Source organism: Marmota marmota, unplaced genomic scaffold, assembly GCF_001458135.2.
Source record: "Marmota marmota marmota unplaced genomic scaffold, marMar, whole genome shotgun sequence".
Taxonomy (NCBI): domain Eukaryota; kingdom Metazoa; phylum Chordata; class Mammalia; order Rodentia; family Sciuridae; genus Marmota; species Marmota marmota.
Genome location: NW_026000174.1, coordinates 34,878,135 through 34,899,306, shown reverse-complemented (window position 1 = coordinate 34,899,306; position 21,172 = coordinate 34,878,135). Strand labels below are relative to the sequence as shown.

The following is a 21,172-nucleotide window of genomic DNA, read 5'->3' as shown; positions in this document are numbered from 1 at the left end:
CACTACATCATTACAATACTGCTGTGAATTAAGGGTGGGAGAGAACCTTCATATTCTTGTCTGTTCCTCTGAGTAAATTATTTTTAACAAATAAAAATCTCTGTAGTCAACAGTGATTATTATGCAAAAGGTTTTATTCACTAGATACTTTTAAGAAATAATCAAAACCAAAATCAAAGCAAAGTATAAGGTAGAACACCTCTGAGAAAAGTAATACAGATCCCCATTCAAAAATATGTGTCCAGAGACTCAATCTTATAACCTAGACTCTATAAAAATCTCATGGGCATCAAATGTCAGATGGAATGCTGCTTGCTCCAGGAATAGAAAATGAGGCTTTCCACTAAAGCAAGGGGTAGAGTTTCAATGTCACAGAATCTGCAAGGATAAAATGCATTAGACCATGAATGTATAGTGTAGCTAAATATATTAAGTTTTAACAGATGGGCAAAGAAATGGAAGCATGAAAAATCTGTTGTCCATTTGGTTTCTATATAAGTAGAGGCTGCAATATTTATGGTAATATTGAAAAGAACTGTTTTCTGGCTTTTTATTTAGGAAGAAAACTATATATATATATATATATATTTTTTTTTTTCACCTTGATGGAGTTGAATTATGAAGAATATCATAAACTAATGGCTTTCTGCCTTTGTAGAGCAGAGGTTTTTAAAAATTCAAAGTGGTAGAATAGACAATATAGGAGTCTATAAGTCAGAGGAATCAGTTTTTATTCAGTGCTCCTAATTTTCTCATATCCCAAACAGGTGTCACACCTTTTACCTGCTTTCCTTCCAAATTAATTATGTGTTGAGAGCACTTGGAGCATGATAAACACTTAGTAAGCATTACATCCCTAGTAGAGAAGAGGGGGTCTACAGATAAGCAAAATTAGCTTCACGTGGGAATTTCACAGAAATACAATTACCAGGTCCAATTTCAGCCCTTGTCGGGGTCTGCACTCTTAAAAGTTTTCCAAGTGATGAGTACATACATTAAAGTTTGATAGGCACTGTGTGAATCGATATGATAACAATAAGCATAACATAATTCTTATATGTATTTTGCTTAAAAATATGTTCTGTGATACATGAAAAATGTTCTATAAATGTGAAGGCTAACACTTATGACTATGATGATGAAGATGAATGGAGGGAAATCAAATTCATAAACTAGATTAGCCTTTAGTGGATATTATGGGCATTTCTCTCCTGCCAGGATCTACAAGAAAAAACAACTGCTCCCTAAGTCTCATCATTCTGAGGAAGATCTACACAGAAAACTATGAGTTTCAATGTAGGAAGCAATTATGGATAGAAATTAACAGTCTGTAACACTCACCTGAAAGTGTTTGATTTCCGGAATAATAAGAAAATAGAAAAACAAAAAGCAAACCAACAAAAAAACCTGATCTGAAGCTAAGAAGGAAAAAGCAAACAAGGAAAAAATTTGAAATCTCATTAATACTGAATGAGTAAAATTTTTCAAAATTAATAGTAGAATGATTTAAAATATAATATGGCATCCAAAATAGAAGTCACATAAAGAGTATCCACTCATAATCACATCAGTGAAGGAAACTCTAGAATAGAGTGTATGCAGTTAAGTGCTTTTGCCTCTACATTGAGAAATGACCTGAAATGGGGGTGCCCTGTTCTTCTCCAGCACTCAGCATTCCTGTTCAATTCATAGACTACGTCACTATCACTCAGAACAGCAATGTGAGGCAAGAGTCTTTCCTAAGTTGATTTATTATTTATGTTTCATTTTTGCCTTTAACTTAATCCTACAAACATTTAAAATTAGCCCAAAATATAAATTTCTCTAACATAAGGACATGATCTTTTGAGTTGATGGAGCTCAATTTTTGTTTTATTTTGTTTTTGTACCAAGGATTGAACTCAGGGACACTCAACTACTGGTCCACATTCCCAGCCCTATTTTGTATATTATTTAGAGACAGGGTCTCACTGAGTTCTTAGCACCTTACTTTTGCTGAGGCTGGCTTTGGACTCACGATCCTTCTTCTTCAGCCTCCCAAACCACTAGGATTTTAGATGTGCAACACCATTCCTAGCTATGGAGTTCAATTTTAATATTACCTGAACCACTTAAGATCTTGATATATTGGGCAAGTGATTTAATTCTTAAAGACTCAGTTTCTTATTTGTAAAATGAAGATTTGGGGGAGAGTGCATATGGTAACCTTTTGGCATTGCTTAGCTGCCCTTTACTGAGAATAGAGCTATATCCATCATACATTATGGCAGAGAAAATTCAATCCTGGAAAAGAAAGATGCCCACTTCCCTAATTCAACCTGAACTTGTCAAGTCCTTGATGAAACCATTATTCTAGGGAGACATTCAGCTTTCTCTCAATCAGACTCAATATTGTTCTCTCTTACATTTTTTCTAGAATAGGGGAATGACTAGATTTGAAAGGAATTCTCTGAGTACAAAAGTAAAAAGTGAATTAATGCTAATAAAATAAATACTTTTTGAAACAAAAATATATTTTTTAAAAAAGGGGAGTTCTAAAGGAAAATGAGCCTGGGGAAAATATTGAATTAATCTAGAGCTGAATGGTGGCACAAATTGTTATCCTATGTTTACTAATAAACTTGTTATCCTTCACATAAATACTGTTACAGTCCTCAATATAGACAACAAGAACAAGGAGTGACTTATCACACACCAGAAAGCAGGCAAGGATTCTTTTTCTGATGCAACCAGTGACTTTAGAGTACAAAATGGAAAAGGTTAATGTTCAAAAATTCACACGCAAGCCATTTCACTTTTGCGCAGAATCATCAAAGCAATACTGCAAGTAGTAAAATACTGATGATGTTCGGTAGAACAAACGATTTTGTAAAACTGTGCTATCAGAGTGATGCATCAAAAGAAGACAATATTTATAACAAACACAAACACAGGAAACAAAACTTAAAAGTCATAGTCAAAACAAATCACACACATTCACATGCTACACAGCACATAGCAAACCCTTTTCTTACTGAGTAGATTCTTTCTCAGAGAAATAGATGCAGAATAGTCACAGGCCTCCAAATCCTATAATTATCCAATAACACAATGATATTGACACAATTATGGCAAGCAAAACAGTGTGAAACTTAAAGTATTGCCCATCCCCCTTCTTTCCATCTCCCCAATCACCAAAATAAAGAAAAATAAACAAATCTGTGGAAAAAAGGTTAAATTGATAATTTCTAGACTGGTATGCCAATGTATTAGATATAAATCTCATAAATAAAAGCATTACTAACTGAAAATTGGTTTATATCTTTAAGAATCTTAGAAACAAGTCTCATAAAAGCATCAGTGTCATGACATATACTGTTTTTAAGCTGAAAATAAGTCATCGATTTTTTATCTTAAGATGTAAAAATGAGCCACATAAAAACATTCAGCATAATTCTGGAAAGGCAGTATAATATTTAAATTAATATTTTAAAAATTATTATATAGTGTCAGGAAGATTATTGATTAATAGAGTCGCATAACTTCCACATCTCTTTGAAACTAAGAACAGAAATGCTTATACATCTAAACACCTTTGGTTTTACTCCACAATTAAAAATTCATTTCTTTTAAAGTAATTATTGAGAGTCTATTTTCTGTTTGATTAAGAAACTATAAACTTTTAAAATTCAAGAAAATATGCATGGTCATCATTTTAACTTAAAGCACAAAATCCTAAACACCTTAAAGGCTTTAATAAGGTTAATTATCAATCTTAATATATCAGATACATGAAAACAAAATTTCCAGGCATTAATTTGTATGTCAACAATGTTTGAACAGTAGGGGTCAGGGTGAGCATTACTTGTGGATCATAGGTTAGAATATGCTCCACAGTGTGTACAGAAATCTATATTCTCTCTTAGAATTGCTGATTATGAAACAATTTCATAATCACAGGAAACGCAGTTTAACCTCAACAATATGAAAAAGCCTTTATAATATGCTGATGTATAAAATTATGTGTCAATAAACAATTCCCTATGCAGGTTGGTCCAATTATACTTAGCATAAATAAAATTAATCATTCATATTTTATGTTACATGCCATAACTCTTTACTATCTGAAGTTTGTTAATAGAAAAGTGAAGAAAATATAATTTCTAACTCTATTATTTTTCTCTTTTGAATTATGAATATGAATTTTATATATACTATATATAAATATATACTATCATGTTCTTAGTATGTATTTTTCTCATATTCTTAAGTGGTTTCATGAATATTATTTTTTATTAGCATCTATTGATGACTATAATTTGTTTAAACTAATGTCAACTATCAAAACTGTTTATTTTTAAGTTGTTTCAGTGGACATTTTGGTGCCTATCTCTTCTTTTCTTCAGATAAGGTTTTAGAAATAGAACACTTTAAAAGTTTATAAACATTTCTGAGGTCTTTGATGTGTAACATTAAACTTCCCTAAGAGAAGGACTACTGATTCCCAATTTTTTCATCAATTCATAGAAGATCCTATTTTCCAGTACACTCACCAACACCAAATACCTAATTTTCTTAATTTTGCTAATTTTTCACAGTTTATAATTCCATTTACCTTATCACTAAGATGTCCAACATTTTGACATCTTAGGTGGATTTCTGCAAGCCTGACCTCTGTCCATGTTCTTATTGGCTCATTTCTAAAACACTATTCAGGGTATAGTTAACTTACAACCTAAGAATAGACATTTCAGAGGAAAAATTATCGTTCAAAACTGTCATGGAAAAGAGTTATAGATGATAAATTGCAGTGTATATACTGTACGTGATTGTATGTGGCACAGGAAGACATCTGCCAACAATCATATCTACAAGAAGCAAGAGATGTATGTGCCATCAGTAGCTGCAGACACCCCTGTTCTTCCCTAACACCACTTCCCCCACCCACGGAGGCTTCGTGTTATTAGCTGTGTGGGAAGAGAAAAGGTTGAGATGTGAATTACAATCTTCTCCCAAATGATTGTACAGAAAAGCACTGCTGCAAAGGGTAGCATATCAGTTGCCACCACGATAAGGATGCTTTATGCAGGCAAAGACTTTGAACAGCAGAAAAACAGAAGCCTTTTCACACACACTTAGTACAGAGATCTACTTTATCATTCATTCAAACACTTTTACCCCCTTCATCAGGGGCATCTTTTCATTTGATTTGTGGTTTTAAACATTAGGACACAAAGAATGTTCTTCATCTGGTGAGTCATTGAAATGAAATCTTAAGGTAAGAAAAAAAAAAAAAAACTTGCCCTAAATTCCCTTTCAAAAGTGAAGTGTGAAAAGACATCAAGCAGAGTACACAGTGTTATTGTGTAGGAAAGTCAATTCTGCAACTACAGAGTTCAAGGCTAGCAGCCACAGCTCAATCACTTCCTCACCCACGGTGAATAATAAGAAAAATCCAAGGAGAAAGGATTCCACTTGGGAAAATGGAATTTGTCATTGTCCTTCCTCTTGATTACCATTAACATCTATGGGCACAGCTGTTTCCTTTCTCTGACTAATCCTAAAGTCAATGCTATAATATCGGCCCCCTCCTTCTGTATCCCAGGGCCTATTATACATCACCTCATGTCCTTATCTGAGAAGGAAAAATTTCGAATTTATCTTTTAATTTAGTAGCAAACTGCAGCCTCATTTCTTGATTTAGTTTGGAACTGAAAAGATTAAAAATGATTTTTCAATTTTAAAAGCATTGAAATTTTGGTTTTAATAGCTTTCTGGGATATTTAAATACATTTTAACTGTAAGTTACAAGCTAAGTTATAGAAGAGAATCAAAACTGAGTACTTTAATGGACAAAATACTCAAAAGTTTATATAGATTACATATATATATATATATATATATATATATACATATATATTTCTTTATATAATATTAGTTTGTTTGTCAAACATGGTAAATTAGTAAAGAAGTAACAAAATTCCTCTTGACATAACTATACATGCTACAAAGTACAAATTTACCTACCAAGGTGATCCTAGAATTTGCTTTAGGCTTTGTAGCAACAGAATAGAGTATTAAATTGGACTTTAAAAAGTCACCAGCGGTGCAGGAGGCTGGGACAGGAGGATCACAACTTCAAAGCCAGCCTCAGTAATGGCAAGGCACTAAGCAACTCAGTGAGACCATGTCTCTAAATAAAATACAAATAGAGCCACCTAGCTAGGTGGCTCTATTTTGTATTTTATAGTGGCTCAGTGGTTGAGAGTCCCTGAGTTCAAAGCCAGTTCCAAAAAAAAAAAAAAGGATCATCAAATTAAAAAATGCAAATAAATAAACACTAGAACCTTGGACTATAGAAATATTTCCAAAAGAGAAAATTTAGGATTAGACTGATTGTTCTGTCTGAAAATTTATATTAATTCAAGTAACATCATAACTCATGGATTATGAGACAAGGTCATGTTTACATTTATAGCTCTCTGTAACTCACTTGATTTATAGTAATAAATGGAAAAATGCTTCTTTAATAAAAACCTTTTAAAATGAACAAACTAATTAATATTAAAATAAAGGATTTTTTCCCGTGTGGCAATTCTTTGTCAATGTAGGAGCACTCCAGAATTTCATACCATGACATTAATTGTCCACACACTCAGTGCAGAACATATTGAGTACATTCTTTGTGACTGAGACTTGGAGATGCATATGTATATGCGTGTGTTCATATGTGTGTGAGTGTGTGTATACATGTATATGTATATCACATACATGTATATCACGTATGTGATATACGTATATACATAGATTCGTGATATACAAATATGTGTCATATATTTCAATTTCTTTTATTTTATATGTTGAAATGGTAACACTCAAAGTCCAATTATAAGCATTCAAGCTGTACACTATTGTGAATGGCACACTACTGTGCAATTATTTTGGTTCATATTTCTTTCCGGTCTAAAATGTCTCCCAATCTCAACTTAATTCAATGTTAATATTTGGTATTATGAGATTTTGTAAATTATATTTTTGTAAAACTTCAGGCAAAAAAAAACAGAGTTTTCTTTTTCCTTTCACCAAATGTTGTCTTTCTTTACTTAGTTCCACTTCACTAGAGAGGTATTTTAATTCTGATATTCTCCATATTAGAGTTATCATGCAGTAGAACCCACACAGGAGGTTGGAATATTCAATTCCAGGGTATTGGGTACTGTTGAAACACTAAATAGTCCAATCATGGGCTTTCTTCAACGAAAATGCAAAAGCTCACTCTTTGATCTGGAAATAGACTTGCCAAAATTCATTAAGAAAAAAAAAAACAGCAATCTAGCAAGTGTTAACAATCTAGTAAGTGCCTTTTATTTCATTATGTTTGATTATCTCCATATCCTCCTTTCATTATTTTTATTATTTTAATATCCTCCTTTCATACTTGATTTCTATCTCTCTAGAAAAATAAACAGACAAATATATAAACTAACAAACTTCAATTCCCACAAAAATGGAGCTGATGGCAGACACAAAGTTTTCATATTTCATCAAGGAGAAAGGAAAACGTTTTCATGGCTGGATAATACATACCTACCCTTCTGACCCAACTAGAGCTTCATAGTAAAATGTAGTCCTGTGCTTTCAAACAATGACCAAGTTTGCATTAATTGCTCACATTTTTAGCTTGGAAAGGATTATGCCACCTCTGTTTCTATTCTTTTATCCATAAGGTAAGCAATAGTAAGAAGACATATATATTTTTCCACAAATATAGTGGGACAAGTTCACAAGAGATCTACAAGTTTACAGCAAACTCATATTTTTAAAGATAAAAATATGTGTAATTCCATAATACAGCAAAAAAGGATTAATATCTACTAAGACAACAACAATTTAAATATTGTATCAACTAAATTTCTGAAGGAAATACATACCCAGACCTTCAGATTCAAATAGACATGTTTCATCCACACCTAAATCTCGGCACCAGGATAAGAAATTTGCTGTATTATCTCGGGCAAAAAAGGAGCCTGAGGGTGCACTGGCTTTGCATGGAATCTTCTTCAATGGAAGACTCTGAAAAAATAAAGAAATTTCACTCTGGTGGAATATCGGGCAAAGTCATCACTATAACAAATTGAAAACATGTTTACATTTTCAAGAAAATGCTTTGGCATGACATCACATCAAAAATGGGTTTATGAAGAATTACAGAAAAGAAAATGTAATGTTCATGACACTTACCTGGCCTTAAGACACATGAAAAGTCTGCGCCTGCAAACACACACCCTTGCCTTTTTAGTACTTTGTAGGAAATATGTGTAAGTCTATTTCTTGGCTCAGATTGCTTCCCTATTTCTTATTTTTCTTTGTTTGTTTGTTTTGCTTTCTTTTTCATAAAAGTATTCTGTCAATATTTTTCACAAAGTATTTATAAATGTTTTCATCACTTGTGAAACAATACAAAGGTTGTAATGAAAATTATGTATGCATGTAAATTTATATATACACCTGTATGTATTCTTATGTGTATACATACAAATGTATCATAAAAATTTCCCACGAATTATAAAGTCATAAGACAGTATCAAAACTTATATAGAGGGGCTGGAGTTGTGGCTCACTGGTCAAGTGCTTGCCTAGCATGAGTGAAGTCCTGAATTCGATCCCCAGGACCACATGAAAAGACTAAATAAACAAAATAAAGGTATTGTGTCCATCTACAACTAAAAATATTAAAAGAAAACTTATCCAGAAGTGTTCATACTGGTACTAAGAGAGGCATATATTAAAATCTTTTAAAAAATAACATCATACAGTATTTCTTCCAAATTATTGACTTTTAATCCATAGAATACAGCTTCACTCTATAAAATAAAGATAATTCTCATTTGAACTATGCTTTTTGACATTGAAGAATACAATTTATATTTCGCACTGTTTCATTCTTGAGATAAGAACACTCTTAATCATGGATGTGATCCTGGACGAATATTCTTATTAACAGTCACTTATAAGATTTGCACCAGGCAATCACCCTTGGCACTGTGCTAAGAGTCATAGTTATGTTTTCTTTAACAGGATACAACCAGTTTCCAGGGCACTGCATGAAGCCATAAAAAGTGATTCTATGTGATGCATAAGATTGAGTCAACTGTTTGGATAAACTGAGCTACAGAGCCTTACCTCAAAGAGCAAAATGATAAAGGGTGAAGGAATAATTCATACCTTAAATAATTCATACTTATTGTGTCCCTTATTTACTGGGAACATGTAAATGTAATAAACAACTCAAGATTATTAAATTCATAAACAAGAATAGCTATAAAAATTTTAATAGTGGCCTAAGTAGATTGGTGAAATCCTCTTTACATCAAATTGTTACCAGAGTTCTTCATGCTCAACAATTTTGAGACAACAGAACAAAAATATTCCATTACCATATTTCTCAAAGGCTGTAGCTGTTTAACCTCAAAGATCCATCTCTTTTTTTGCAGAATAAATTTGATTTTGTTAGATAAAATCAAAGTTTTGACAGGGATATGCAAACATTTATACAGATACACACTTTAGGCACAATAGTTATACAAACTATAGATGGTGTTGCCTATAGAATAATCTCCTTAACAGATTTGGTCCAGGTTTTCAAAGAAATGCTTGTTATACAAGTTGCAAAATTAACCATAAAGAACACATCATGTCTCTTACAAAGTATTTTGAAAATCAATTAGTATTTTAATTTGAAAGTGAAATACATCTCTTTAAATCTAGCAATTTACTTCTAATATGTTATACAGATATAATGGCATTAGTTCTTAAAACACATGTACAAGTATAGTTCTTACAATACTGATTGACTAGAAAAAAAAAATAGAATATGTCAAGAGAGGGATGGTAGATAATATATACAAGTACAATGGAACTCTATGTAATCATTTAAAAGGAAAAGACAAATAACTGTACCTGTACTGAACCACAAACATATTCAAGTATACTCTTAAAGCAGTATCAAATTTGCAAACAGATATGTGTACATGTATACACAAATAAATGACCATGTACAAAGTCCAAATCCTTATAAATATGTTGTACTTTATACTTATAAACACACAGAGATATACATATATATGCATATATATAGTTCTTATAGACTATAAACATTACTATCAAACCAAATAGGAATCAAATTGATGTTAATTACCTTTGAGGAAGGGATTGATTGATACATAGAGAATCACTTCTTATTTTATATAATCCTAAAAAAAGTAGTAGGATTTTGATTGTCTTATATTTTATCAATATTTTCAAACAATAAAACCAAGATGGATGAATTATGTCAGCCAAAACATTATTTCAATAAAAGGTTTTTCCCCAAAATATGTCCAAGAATTGCCTATAAAGCTGTCTCATAATGTGAATAAAGCAATAAAGATTAATTTTAAAATAACATAAATAAATCCAAACACTGAGCTATTTTAACATCAACTTCCTATATCCCTGGCATGGGGGTGGGGGTCAAGATTTTGAAACCATTTCAAATCAATGAATGTGTTTACATACAAGAGCTATGTTCTAAGAATTAATACTTGACATAAGTAAGGTCTGCTAAAGGGAATTAGATGCATGATGTATGTGGAAAAAAGGAATGCTATATTCATATTGCTCTGAGGAAGCAAGAGATTGATCTGACACTTAATTTACCAAGGGGCTAATTTTAGAGAATACTCACAGGGAACATGTTCTCAAAAATTGTTTAACCTACTCTTTAAGAACTTTCAAGGACAAGCACCAAGGGAAAAAAATGAAGGCATTTTCCCCCTATAAGTTTGAAGTCTTTACAAAACCATCTACATATCATATTCCAGAATCTAAATATTTATTTAAAATCCAATGCAATCATATTTAAAGACCATTTATTTTATTAGGACCAATAAAATTAAAGCTGGCTATATCAGTATTTCATAACTTGGGAATTTCCAATGCAGAGGAAGTCAGTATTGATCTAATTACATGGCATTCAGGTGATTCATGGAATACTTTAGTGCTTCTGTATCAATGAAATATTAGAAAAGAGTAAACACTAAATACTTTAGTGCTTCTGTATCAATGAAATATTAGAAAAGAGTAAAAAGAGTAAACTAAGGAATAGAATGTTCCAATCTTCATCCAGATGAAACAACTTTCTGGAAGAATTTTTAAGTCACCTTCACTAGTCAAAATGAATCACACATAGAATCTATAGAGTGCATTACACTGAAGTAGGAATAAGGATTGCTCACAGTCAGAGAGCACCAGTGCACAGCTTATAAAACCGATGTTCTTTTTTTTTTTCTTTTTGGTACTGGGGAATGAACCCAGGGGCACTTAACCACGGAGGCACATTCAAGCTCTCTCTCTCTCTCTCTCTCTCTTTTTTTTTTTCTTATATACATTTTATCTAGAGACAGGGTCCCACTAAATTGCTTAGTGCCCAAGTTGCTGAGGCTAACTTTGAACTTGGAATCGTCCTGCCTCACCTTCCTGAGCCCATGGGATTGCAGGCTTGCACCACCAGGCTGGGCAGGACCCGATATTCTTCCTGGTTGTATAGCAACCCAAAGCCCATGAGACAAGAGTCTTTCTAGAGTTTTGGAGAAAAATTCTTGATTTCCCTCCAATTAAAGAACAAATGATTCAATACTAGTAGCATTCAAAACATTTGAAACTAAAAAATATTTTTAGATGACTTACACAAAGATATTTGTTATGTTTTGGAGACTTTCTGTTCTATGATTTTTTTAACATGTAAATTTCTCTTAGTTCCCATGACAATCTTGGAAGAACATCCAACCCTATAATCTTTTCTTTCCTAATAAAGATTAAATTAAGGCAAACAGATCTATGGAATGAAATCAACTTTTCATCTTCCAAAGAAAATCTTGGGAAGAGCAGATTTAGAATACAAAACTGCCTTTAGGAATTTTAGAAACATATACTCAAATAGCTGAGGAGTTGACAGTTATGGACAAGAATATCTTAGATGCAAAAACAAAATAAAACAACAACAAAACCCCACTAAACCTATGGCTTTCAAAGAGAACCTGCATGTGTAGAACACCTGATATGTCTTAAATATTCTCTGAAGAATTCCTATAAGCAATGGAATTTAATCCACTGCATCTCAGGAAAATTACTTGCTAGGGCTTTGGAGTCCAATTACTTGAGTTAATACTTGGCTATATCATCTCTGTGCTGTGATATCTCATTTAAGTTATTTGAAGTCTGTGTCTCAGTCTTCTCTTTTATAATTTAATTCTGTGACAATAAGTCTTCAGTAACTACTATCCACTAACATTGTTACCAGTGCAAGTAAAAACATATCAAATTACCTATGATTTCCTTTTCTCATAATTTCTTGTAAACATTTTAATTGTTCATTATGGTTGCAAGAATTCAGAAAAAGACTGGCAAACAATGGATTTCTTCACACATCTATCCTAAATTTAAACTGAGCTTCTGGAACAGTTTTCTAGTACTGAATAGTTTTCTGTGATAACTAATGCATTAAATTCTATTGAGCATTTGAACTATAGTGAGTGTGGCTAGTGAATTAACTATTAATTTTGCTTTATTTTAGTCTAATTAAATTTCAATAGTCATATGTGGTTTCCAGCCCTCATACTAGATAGCACATTCATAATGTGGAAAATAAAATCATTACTTGGAGTTTTATAGTTTACTATTTGACCACTTGACTAGTTCCTCTGTGTGTAATAACTGAGGTAGACAAGTGTGCTGGTCACTTATGAAGACTCTGCTTATTGGTGTAGTGTGCAGAATTGTTATGTCCTGGTTATGGTGTCATAGTTGTAATTAGCTTCAAAAAGACAGTAGTGACTAATTTATTTTTTCACTCATATAATAATCTACATCTGGAGAACTAGGATCTTATTTAACATTATGGTACCTCTTTGACAAACAGGTGATTTATGCACTTGAGAGACTTGATTTGCTGTGTGAAACTTATGGTGGGTTCAGGAAGAAGGGAACCAGTGCTATAAGTGCCTACCATTCTCTGGGAACACGCAAACCTAGTTTAGATAGTTTATCCTCTTGAATTCACAAAACACAATATCACAAGTTAAGTAAATACAACTATGTTCATTTTTCATCTAAACAAACTGGGCTTACACAGAGTTCAAATCAAAGCATTCCATCTTTATATCCATACACTTTTAACTACTCTGAGATAGCTTGCTGGAGCCTTAAATTTAATATACTTTAACATTTGATTTATTTCACAAATATTTGGCCAAGTAACCTTAAGACAAAGAATTATATCTGTCATCTATTCAAGCTTTGTGGGGGAAAAAAGACCAAGAAAATGGCATCTTTAATTCCTCTATATTGTGAATGGAAAATTTAATACTGGTACTTTAAATAATTCATTCTTCACAAAAATTTAAGACACACACTCCCCTTGATCACATCAAGTAGACATTTCAGATATAAAACAGTGGAAGTCCTGGTACTTGCCAAGAACTAATATCTTTCCTTTCCAAAGGGCATATAGAATGTACTGTTCAAATATGCAGGCAATAAAGTCACACTTTCCATCACGGAAATAATGTTTCCATTTGTATCCCATGCTGCCTTGAGTTTCACTATATATTTTATTGAAAAATAATCTCATTCAGTAAAATTATTTCATTTGAACATTCACAGTACCAAGGTGTCTAACTATAAATACCAAGAGTCTTTAGAGAAGATGAAAATACATTCTCTAAAATCAAAATTATATACATTTTTTAAGGTAAGTAAAAATGAAATCTTTCTAGTATCATAGCCTTCTTCTCAGGACTCTACAATAAGACCTTATGCCTCAAGCAGTGAGCTATGGTTTAGTACAGCAGTAACTGGATGTACTAAGCTTGAATTCCAAGTGGACCTCCTCCTTTTTCCCTTTCCAGGATAAATTCCACATTATAGATATCAAGTCTTATATCAAAATATTAACATATTTTTCATGCTGTGATATTATAACAGTACTCATATCATAAAAAAAGAAATATGATAAATGGCTTCTTACAGAATTTTGGTGTACCTTTCTTCCCTGCCAAATTATGAGGATTCTCACTTAAATAACAGAGTTAGCAAATAAGTAAAGCATTTTGAATTATTTGAAAGAATTTCTGGCATGTTATAAAATTATGTTAGAAGTGTGAGGTAGACAAGTGTGCTGGTCACTTACGAAGACTCTCCTTATGAAGATCAAATGAAAAACAAGTCTAGTTCTCAAACTTCAGGTGTAAAAGAGGGGGTAGACAATAAAAGTTACTATGTAAACGAGTTGAAATTTTACATTTACTGAAAAACTTTCCCAGAATGTTTATAGCACATTTATTCATAATTACTAACACTTGAAGGTAACCAAGAAGGACATCAGCAGGTGAATGGGTAAATAAAAAGTGGCATGGTGAGATAAGAAAATATTCAGTAATAAAAAGAAATAAACTATCAAGCCATAAAAAGACACAGAGGAAACTTAAATGCATATTACTAAGTGGAAGAAGTCAATCTAAAAATGCTACATAATGGATGCCTCTACTTGTTTAACAAACTGGAAAAAGCAAAACTAAGAAGACAGGATGTATAACCAATGTGATCCTGCAATCTGTACACGTGGAAAATGAGAATTCATACCCTATTTGAAGCAAACGTATGATATGTCAAGATCATTGTATTGTCTTCAACAAATGGGACTTACTCAAACTAAAAAGTTTTTTCTCAGCAAAAGAAACAATAAGAGAGGTAAATAGGGAGCCTACATCCTGGGAACAAATCTTTACTCCTCACACTTCAGATAGAGCCCTAATATCCAGAGTATACAAAGAACTCAAAAAATTAGACCATAAGATAACAAATAACCCAATCAACAAATGGGCCAAGGACCTGAACAGACACTTCTCAGAGGAGGACATACAGTCAATCAACAAGTACATGAAAAAATGCTCACCATCTCTAGCAGTCAGAGAAATGCAAATTAAAACCACCCTAAGATACCATCTCACTCCAGTAAGATTGGCAGCCATTATGAAGTCAAACAACAACAAGTGCTGGCGAGGATGTGGGGAAAAGGGTACACTTGTACATTGCTGGTGGGACTGCAAATTGGTGCAGCCAATTTGGAAAGCAGTATGGAGATTTCTTGGAAAGCTGGGAATGGAACCACCATTTGACCTAGCTATTCCCCTTCTCGGTCTATTCCCTAAAGACCTAAAAAGAGCATGCTACAGGGACACTGCTACATCGATGTTCATAGCAGCACAATTCACAATAGCAAGACTGTGGAACCAACCTAGATGCCCTTCAATAGACGAATGGATAAAAAAAATGTGGCATTTATACACAATGGAGTATTACTCTGCATTAAAAAATGACAAAATCATAGAATTTACAGGGAAATGGATGGCATTAGAGCAGATTATGCTAAGTGAAGCTAGCCAATCCCTAAAAAACAAATGCCAAATGTCTTCTTTGATATAAGGAGAGTAACTAAGAACAGAGTAGGGACGAAGAGCATGAGAAGAAGATTAACATTAAACAGGGATGAGAGGTGGGAGGGAAAGGGAGAGAGAAGGGAAATTGCATGGAAATGGAAGGAGACCCTCAGGGTTATACAAAAGTACATACAAGAGGAAGTGAGGGGAAAGGGAAAAATAATATAAGGGGGAGAAATGAATGACAGTAGAGGGGGTAGAGAGAGAAGAGGGGAGGGGAGGGGAAGGGGGATAGCAGAGGATAGGAAAGGCAGCAGAATACAACAGACACTAGTATGGCAATATGTAAATCAATGGATGTGTAACTGATGTGATTCTGCAATCTGTATACGGGGTAAAAATGGGAGTTCATAACCCACTTGAATCAAAGTGTGAAATATGATATATCAAGAACTATGTAATGTTTTGAACAACCAACAATAAAAATTTAAAAAAAGAAAAAGAAAAAAAATCAGGGGAAAGCAGAGCAGGAGGGATTACAAGGATGAACACACAGGATTTTAAGGTCAGTGAAACCATACTATATGAGGCTGTACTACTGGATACAGCTGTGCATTTGTCAAAACTCAGAATGTTTAACATGAAGAGTGAACTCTAGTGTAAACTGTGTTCTTTGGGTGATAATGATGTGTTAATGTAGGCTCATGGGCTGTAACAAATGTACCATTCTGGTGTACTTTCCACTCAGTTTTAATGGAAAACTAAAGCTTCTCTAACATTTGGAATCTAAAAGAGTCAAACTCTGAAAAATAGGGAGTGGTATAGTGGTTCCCAGGGGCTAGATAAGAAAGGGTTGAGAATGGGGAGATCTAGGCTTAAGTGTACAAAGTTTTAGGCATAAGTCATGTAAAATCCACCATATATCATGAGAACTGTAATTAATAATAGTGTATTACACTGAAAATAGCCAAGAGGATAGTTCTTACATGTTCTCATCCCAAAAAGTGATGTGATGAACATAATAATTATATTGATTTTATAATTCACTATGTATGCGTATATTAAAATGTTTTGTTGTATACCACAGATACACACTTTTTTGTTACTTATAAGTTAGTAGAGCTGAAAAAATAAAGTCTATAAAAAGTTCCCATGTCATTAACAGTTGTTTAAGAAGCATTAAATGCTTCACAAAGGAAAACATGCAGTTTTATACAGCCTGAAAACAAATACCTTCCTTTTGTTTTTAAATATTTTGTGCTCAATTTTTATATACATCAATATGGTGATCACTATCCAAATGCTCTGGTACTATAAAAAACTTCTTTTCTCCCAACTTACTGTTTATGCTTAAACAGAGAAAGATGAGGTTCCAGGACTCTAGTTCTATATTTTAAGATCCAATTAACTGGTAAGGCTATCTAAAATTATTAATAGAAATTTAATATGATTCAATTCAAATAATAATTATTAAATTACAACTCTGTGCCAGTTGTAACCCTGGCACTAGAAAATGAAAGGCAAAAAAGATAGGGCCAATGTCCCTTTCTAGCAATTCTCCATGTCTTGTTTTAAGACAGAAAAATCATATCATTTTGTAAGAATTATAGCAGAACTTAAGCTGTGGTTTAAATTTAGTTCTTTTGAAACTTTAGGGATCAGTATGGAAAGTCTTGGAAAGGAACAGCTTCTTATAAAACTGAAGGATCTCCTGCACTTATAAAAAGGGCAGGGAATTGGGAACGTGAAACATTCCATAAGCTTGAGCAAGCCTGGGAGTTAGGAATGAGTACAGGGTGCATGTGGACAGGATGAGAGTAGAATGTAGACCAAGACAGACTAGCAAAGGGTCTTTCATGCTTCGTAAACATCAATACAATTGGAATCTCTACTGGGGTTAATGAATTTAAAGGCTCACAAGAGGCTAGGCAGATGAAACAAGAGAATGAAGTGGCTAGCTGCAGGGGACTGTGAGGAGTGGAGATGACTGCACACACCTGAATAGATCACTCCATGTCCTGGAGGGGCACCCTTATTCATTTGTGGTCTCCCATAGAGAAACAAAATCCCAATATTGTGGGGTCTTCTCCTTTTTCAGAAAAATGAGGAAATCCATGTGAAAATTGATTGATTTTGGACAATTAGGTATAGAGGAAGAGCCATGCCATTGCCATTTTGCAATCTGAACATTCATTACACAAATTAATAAAAGGTTTTCATATTTTAAGCCAAGAAGTAACCCAATCATATGTGATGTTTGGAAAAATACTCCTGTCATCGTTGTCAAGAATGGACTGGAGGAAAATTTGTATTAAATAATTCTATAATTTATTTCTCTCTTGCCACCTCTATCTTGGGGAACTTTCAAATCACAGAAATAGGAGAAAGACTGGAAGAGTGAAATATGAAATGGAATACAAATGACTTCTCAGAGAAGGGCATGCATTTTGAATTCCAGGTGTGATAATCCCTTAGATTATCAATAATATTAATAGTAATTTCAAATTATTAATTAATTATAGTAGATCGACCAAATCGATGAGAGTTTAAAAACTCTTTTTGAGAATATATCATCAATTTTCTGTGTCCCTTCCATAATGAGGGAATTACCTTAAGGAAGTAGGCTAGAAAATTCTTTTAAAATATATCTTGAATTTTCATTTCCAACAAATCCTTCACATTTTAAGATGTGCTAATTGACAATTATTGTCAACAAATTTTGAGTTTACAGAGTCACTAATTCTAATGCTTTAGTTAAAGCTACTTTTGTTGTTATTATACTGGCAATTGAAACCAAGAGCACTCTACAACTGAGCTGCATCCTTAGACCCCTTATTTTATTTTAGCTAACCTCCAACTTGTGATCTTCCTGTGTCACCCTCCTAAATTACTGGGAGTGCAGGCCTACACCACTATGCCTGGCTAGTCAAAGCTATTTTTTTTTGTATAATATTCAACAAAGGAATACTATTTTGAAAATTGTCTTATGGATGGATCCCACAAAACCCAATGTATTTTAGGGTCCAATAAATTCTGTTGTTGTTTGTGTTGTTATCATTTTTGTTAACTTTGCTGTAGTACACAATATTTGGGGGCATACTGTGAGTACAAATTAATCAGCAGATGATGACCATTATGGTTTAGATTGAGGAGTGCTCCAAGAGCTCATGGGTTAAACAAAGCGAGAATTTTCAGAGCTGAATTGATTAGATGATGAGAGTTGTAACCCAATAATGGACTAATCCCCTGAGATGAATCCACTGATAGGAATAAATTGGATGGTAACTAAAGGCAAGTAGAGTATGGCTGGAGGAGATAGATCACTGGGGGTGTACTGTTTGAGTATATATTCTGTCCCTGGTGAGTGAAGCTCTCAGTTTCCTGGTGCCATGCCCTGGGCTGCTTTCCTCTGCCCTAGTCTTCTGCCATGATGTGCTGCCTAACCCCAGCCCAAGAGCTATCAAAACAGACATCTATGGACTGAGACCTCTGAAACTGTGGGCGTCAAATACACTTTTCCTTCTCTACATGTTCTCTTAGTCACAGTAGTGAAAATAGGACCTATAACAGTTAATCTGTTTAGTTTTTACAGGTTCAATATTTACAATGTTTTGAGAATTAAACAAGATGTTCTAGAAAGTACTTAGTATCAATCCTCAATCATTACTTATCTTTATTAATAATAAATTTTAAGAAAATGTGTACTTTTGTTACAAATGCCTTGATGAGGGTAAAATATTAGTACATAATCATCTCTGTAGTTACTATAATAAATTCACACATTTGTAGGAAAATATAAAAATTTGTAACAAGTTCTTTATATTTGTATTGTGAATTAATTACCATTTTCTTGGCTCCATTTTCTGATGTCTCCCATTATCATTCTGTATGTTCATCTATGATTTTCATACTCAAAATGGTATTTTCCATATCAGAATGGGGATTCCAAAAGGAAAATTCAATTGTTTATCCTGCTTAAAAATTTTCAGTGACATCCAACTGCTTGTAGAAACAGGACAAAGCTTTTTATAACATGGTTCCACAGTTTGTATTAGCTTAGGTCCCAATTGCAGACAGTTGTATCTGGCTCTATGTTCCTCTCTGTGATTAAAACCACTCCTGTTCTCACTCTTTCATTTTCTCCAGGTTGTCTCCCACCACATGATAACTGTGTTCTCTGCCTCTCCCATACTTCTTTGTCCAATTAACTCCAGGTCCCAGGTTAAGGATCACACAAATCATGTTCCCTTACACTTCCTTTCAATTGGTAAAATCCACATTGTTCAAGTGTTCCGGCTACCATGTTCCTGAATATGAGTCATTGAATAGTGATTTTTCCCTCCCTCCAGGCTGTATAAGTTTCATGAGGAATAGAACAGGTCCTGATTTTGTTCATCATTTTATCCCCAGCACCTAGCATAATTCCTAAGAAATAGCACTTAAAGAATATTTGTCAAATATATAAAATACGAGTATAGACAAAACATACATTCCCTCCAGCAAGGGGCAGCAGATGGAAGGGTATGAGCATCATATCTGGAGACAGACTGTCTGGTTCTGAACCCCCAGTTTTCACTCATTAATTGTGTGATATCGGCAAGTTAACCCAGCTTCATCTGTGAAAGGGCATAATCACAGTGTCAGCAGCACAGGATTGCTGTGAACATTATTAGCTTACACAGGAAGTTCTTGAAATACAGCCTGCCATATAGCAAAGTTTAAATATGCATTAGAAAACTGAAACAAAGAAAAGTTGACGAATTGAAATAAAATTCATTATGAGGCTATGAAATCCTTGGGGATTTTAATGATCACTGAAACACATAAGCATAATCTTTAAAATATCAAAGGTTTCCACCTAATAATCAAGTGATCCAGGATAGCTCTCAAGTCATTACATCCCTTCCCCCAAAACCCAAATTTCCTTGTTTTAGTTTTCTCTGCTCATCATTGATGATCTCTTTACCCTTTCAGTTTGTGGCCATTAAGTTACCAATTTAGCTCATTGCCATTTTCCAGCAAATATGTCTTCAATTATACCCAGCCCTTTCCAAAACAGTACCATATCCTTACCCCAAACCTTTTAATATCACATCTTCAAACAAATGTAGAAGCTTCCCAAAATATTCCTCCAAACATTTGTCCAGTCTCAAATCTCTCTAATCCAATCTACACATCACCATCAGATTAATCTTCCTTGATTGAATGCTCTCATTTTCCACCTCATTGTCTATAAAACAAAGATGAAATGCTTAAGTCTTACAGGAATGAGACTCATCAGCTTCCCCAGCTTCTCCACTCTGTAAGCCAATCACATTGGTATACATACTATCCCTAGAATATGCTTGAATTTTTTTCAGTTTTAATGTTTAGTCACTACCATTTTATGTTTCATTTGCTAGAAATATCTGTCTGTTCATCTATGTAAGATGATTCAAATTCCAACTGATTGTAGGCAAATTTTCCCAAGCGCTCAGATCAATTGATTTGTTTCCTGAATGCTTATGGAATCTGCTGTGTTCACAAGCAGAAGTCAATGTACAATGGTGTTACAGCTTTGATATGGAGCTTCTGTGTTAGGCAATGAAGCGATATTTACAGGTGAATAGATTAGATTGTGAGAGCTCTTACCTCATCACTGGATTAGTGCATCAGATGAATTAATAATGTGAATGAACTACTAGGTGGTTACTATCGGTAGGTGCACATGGCTAGAG

At 33.5% G+C, this 21,172-nt stretch overlaps 1 protein-coding gene across 13 annotated transcripts in view; it reads right to left on the bottom strand.

The window, feature by feature from the left end:
- Gas2 (growth arrest specific 2) overlaps positions 1-21,172 on the bottom strand; it is a 125,371-nt gene that overhangs the window by 69,753 nt on the left and 34,446 nt on the right. For all 13 annotated transcript variants that reach the window (XM_048788500.1, XM_015477714.2, XM_015477715.2 and 10 more), the window contains one exon: positions 7,911-8,052. In XM_048788500.1, the coding sequence (XP_048644457.1) occupies positions 7,911-8,052 (142 nt within the window). The remainder of the gene's footprint in view (positions 1-7,910; positions 8,053-21,172) is intronic.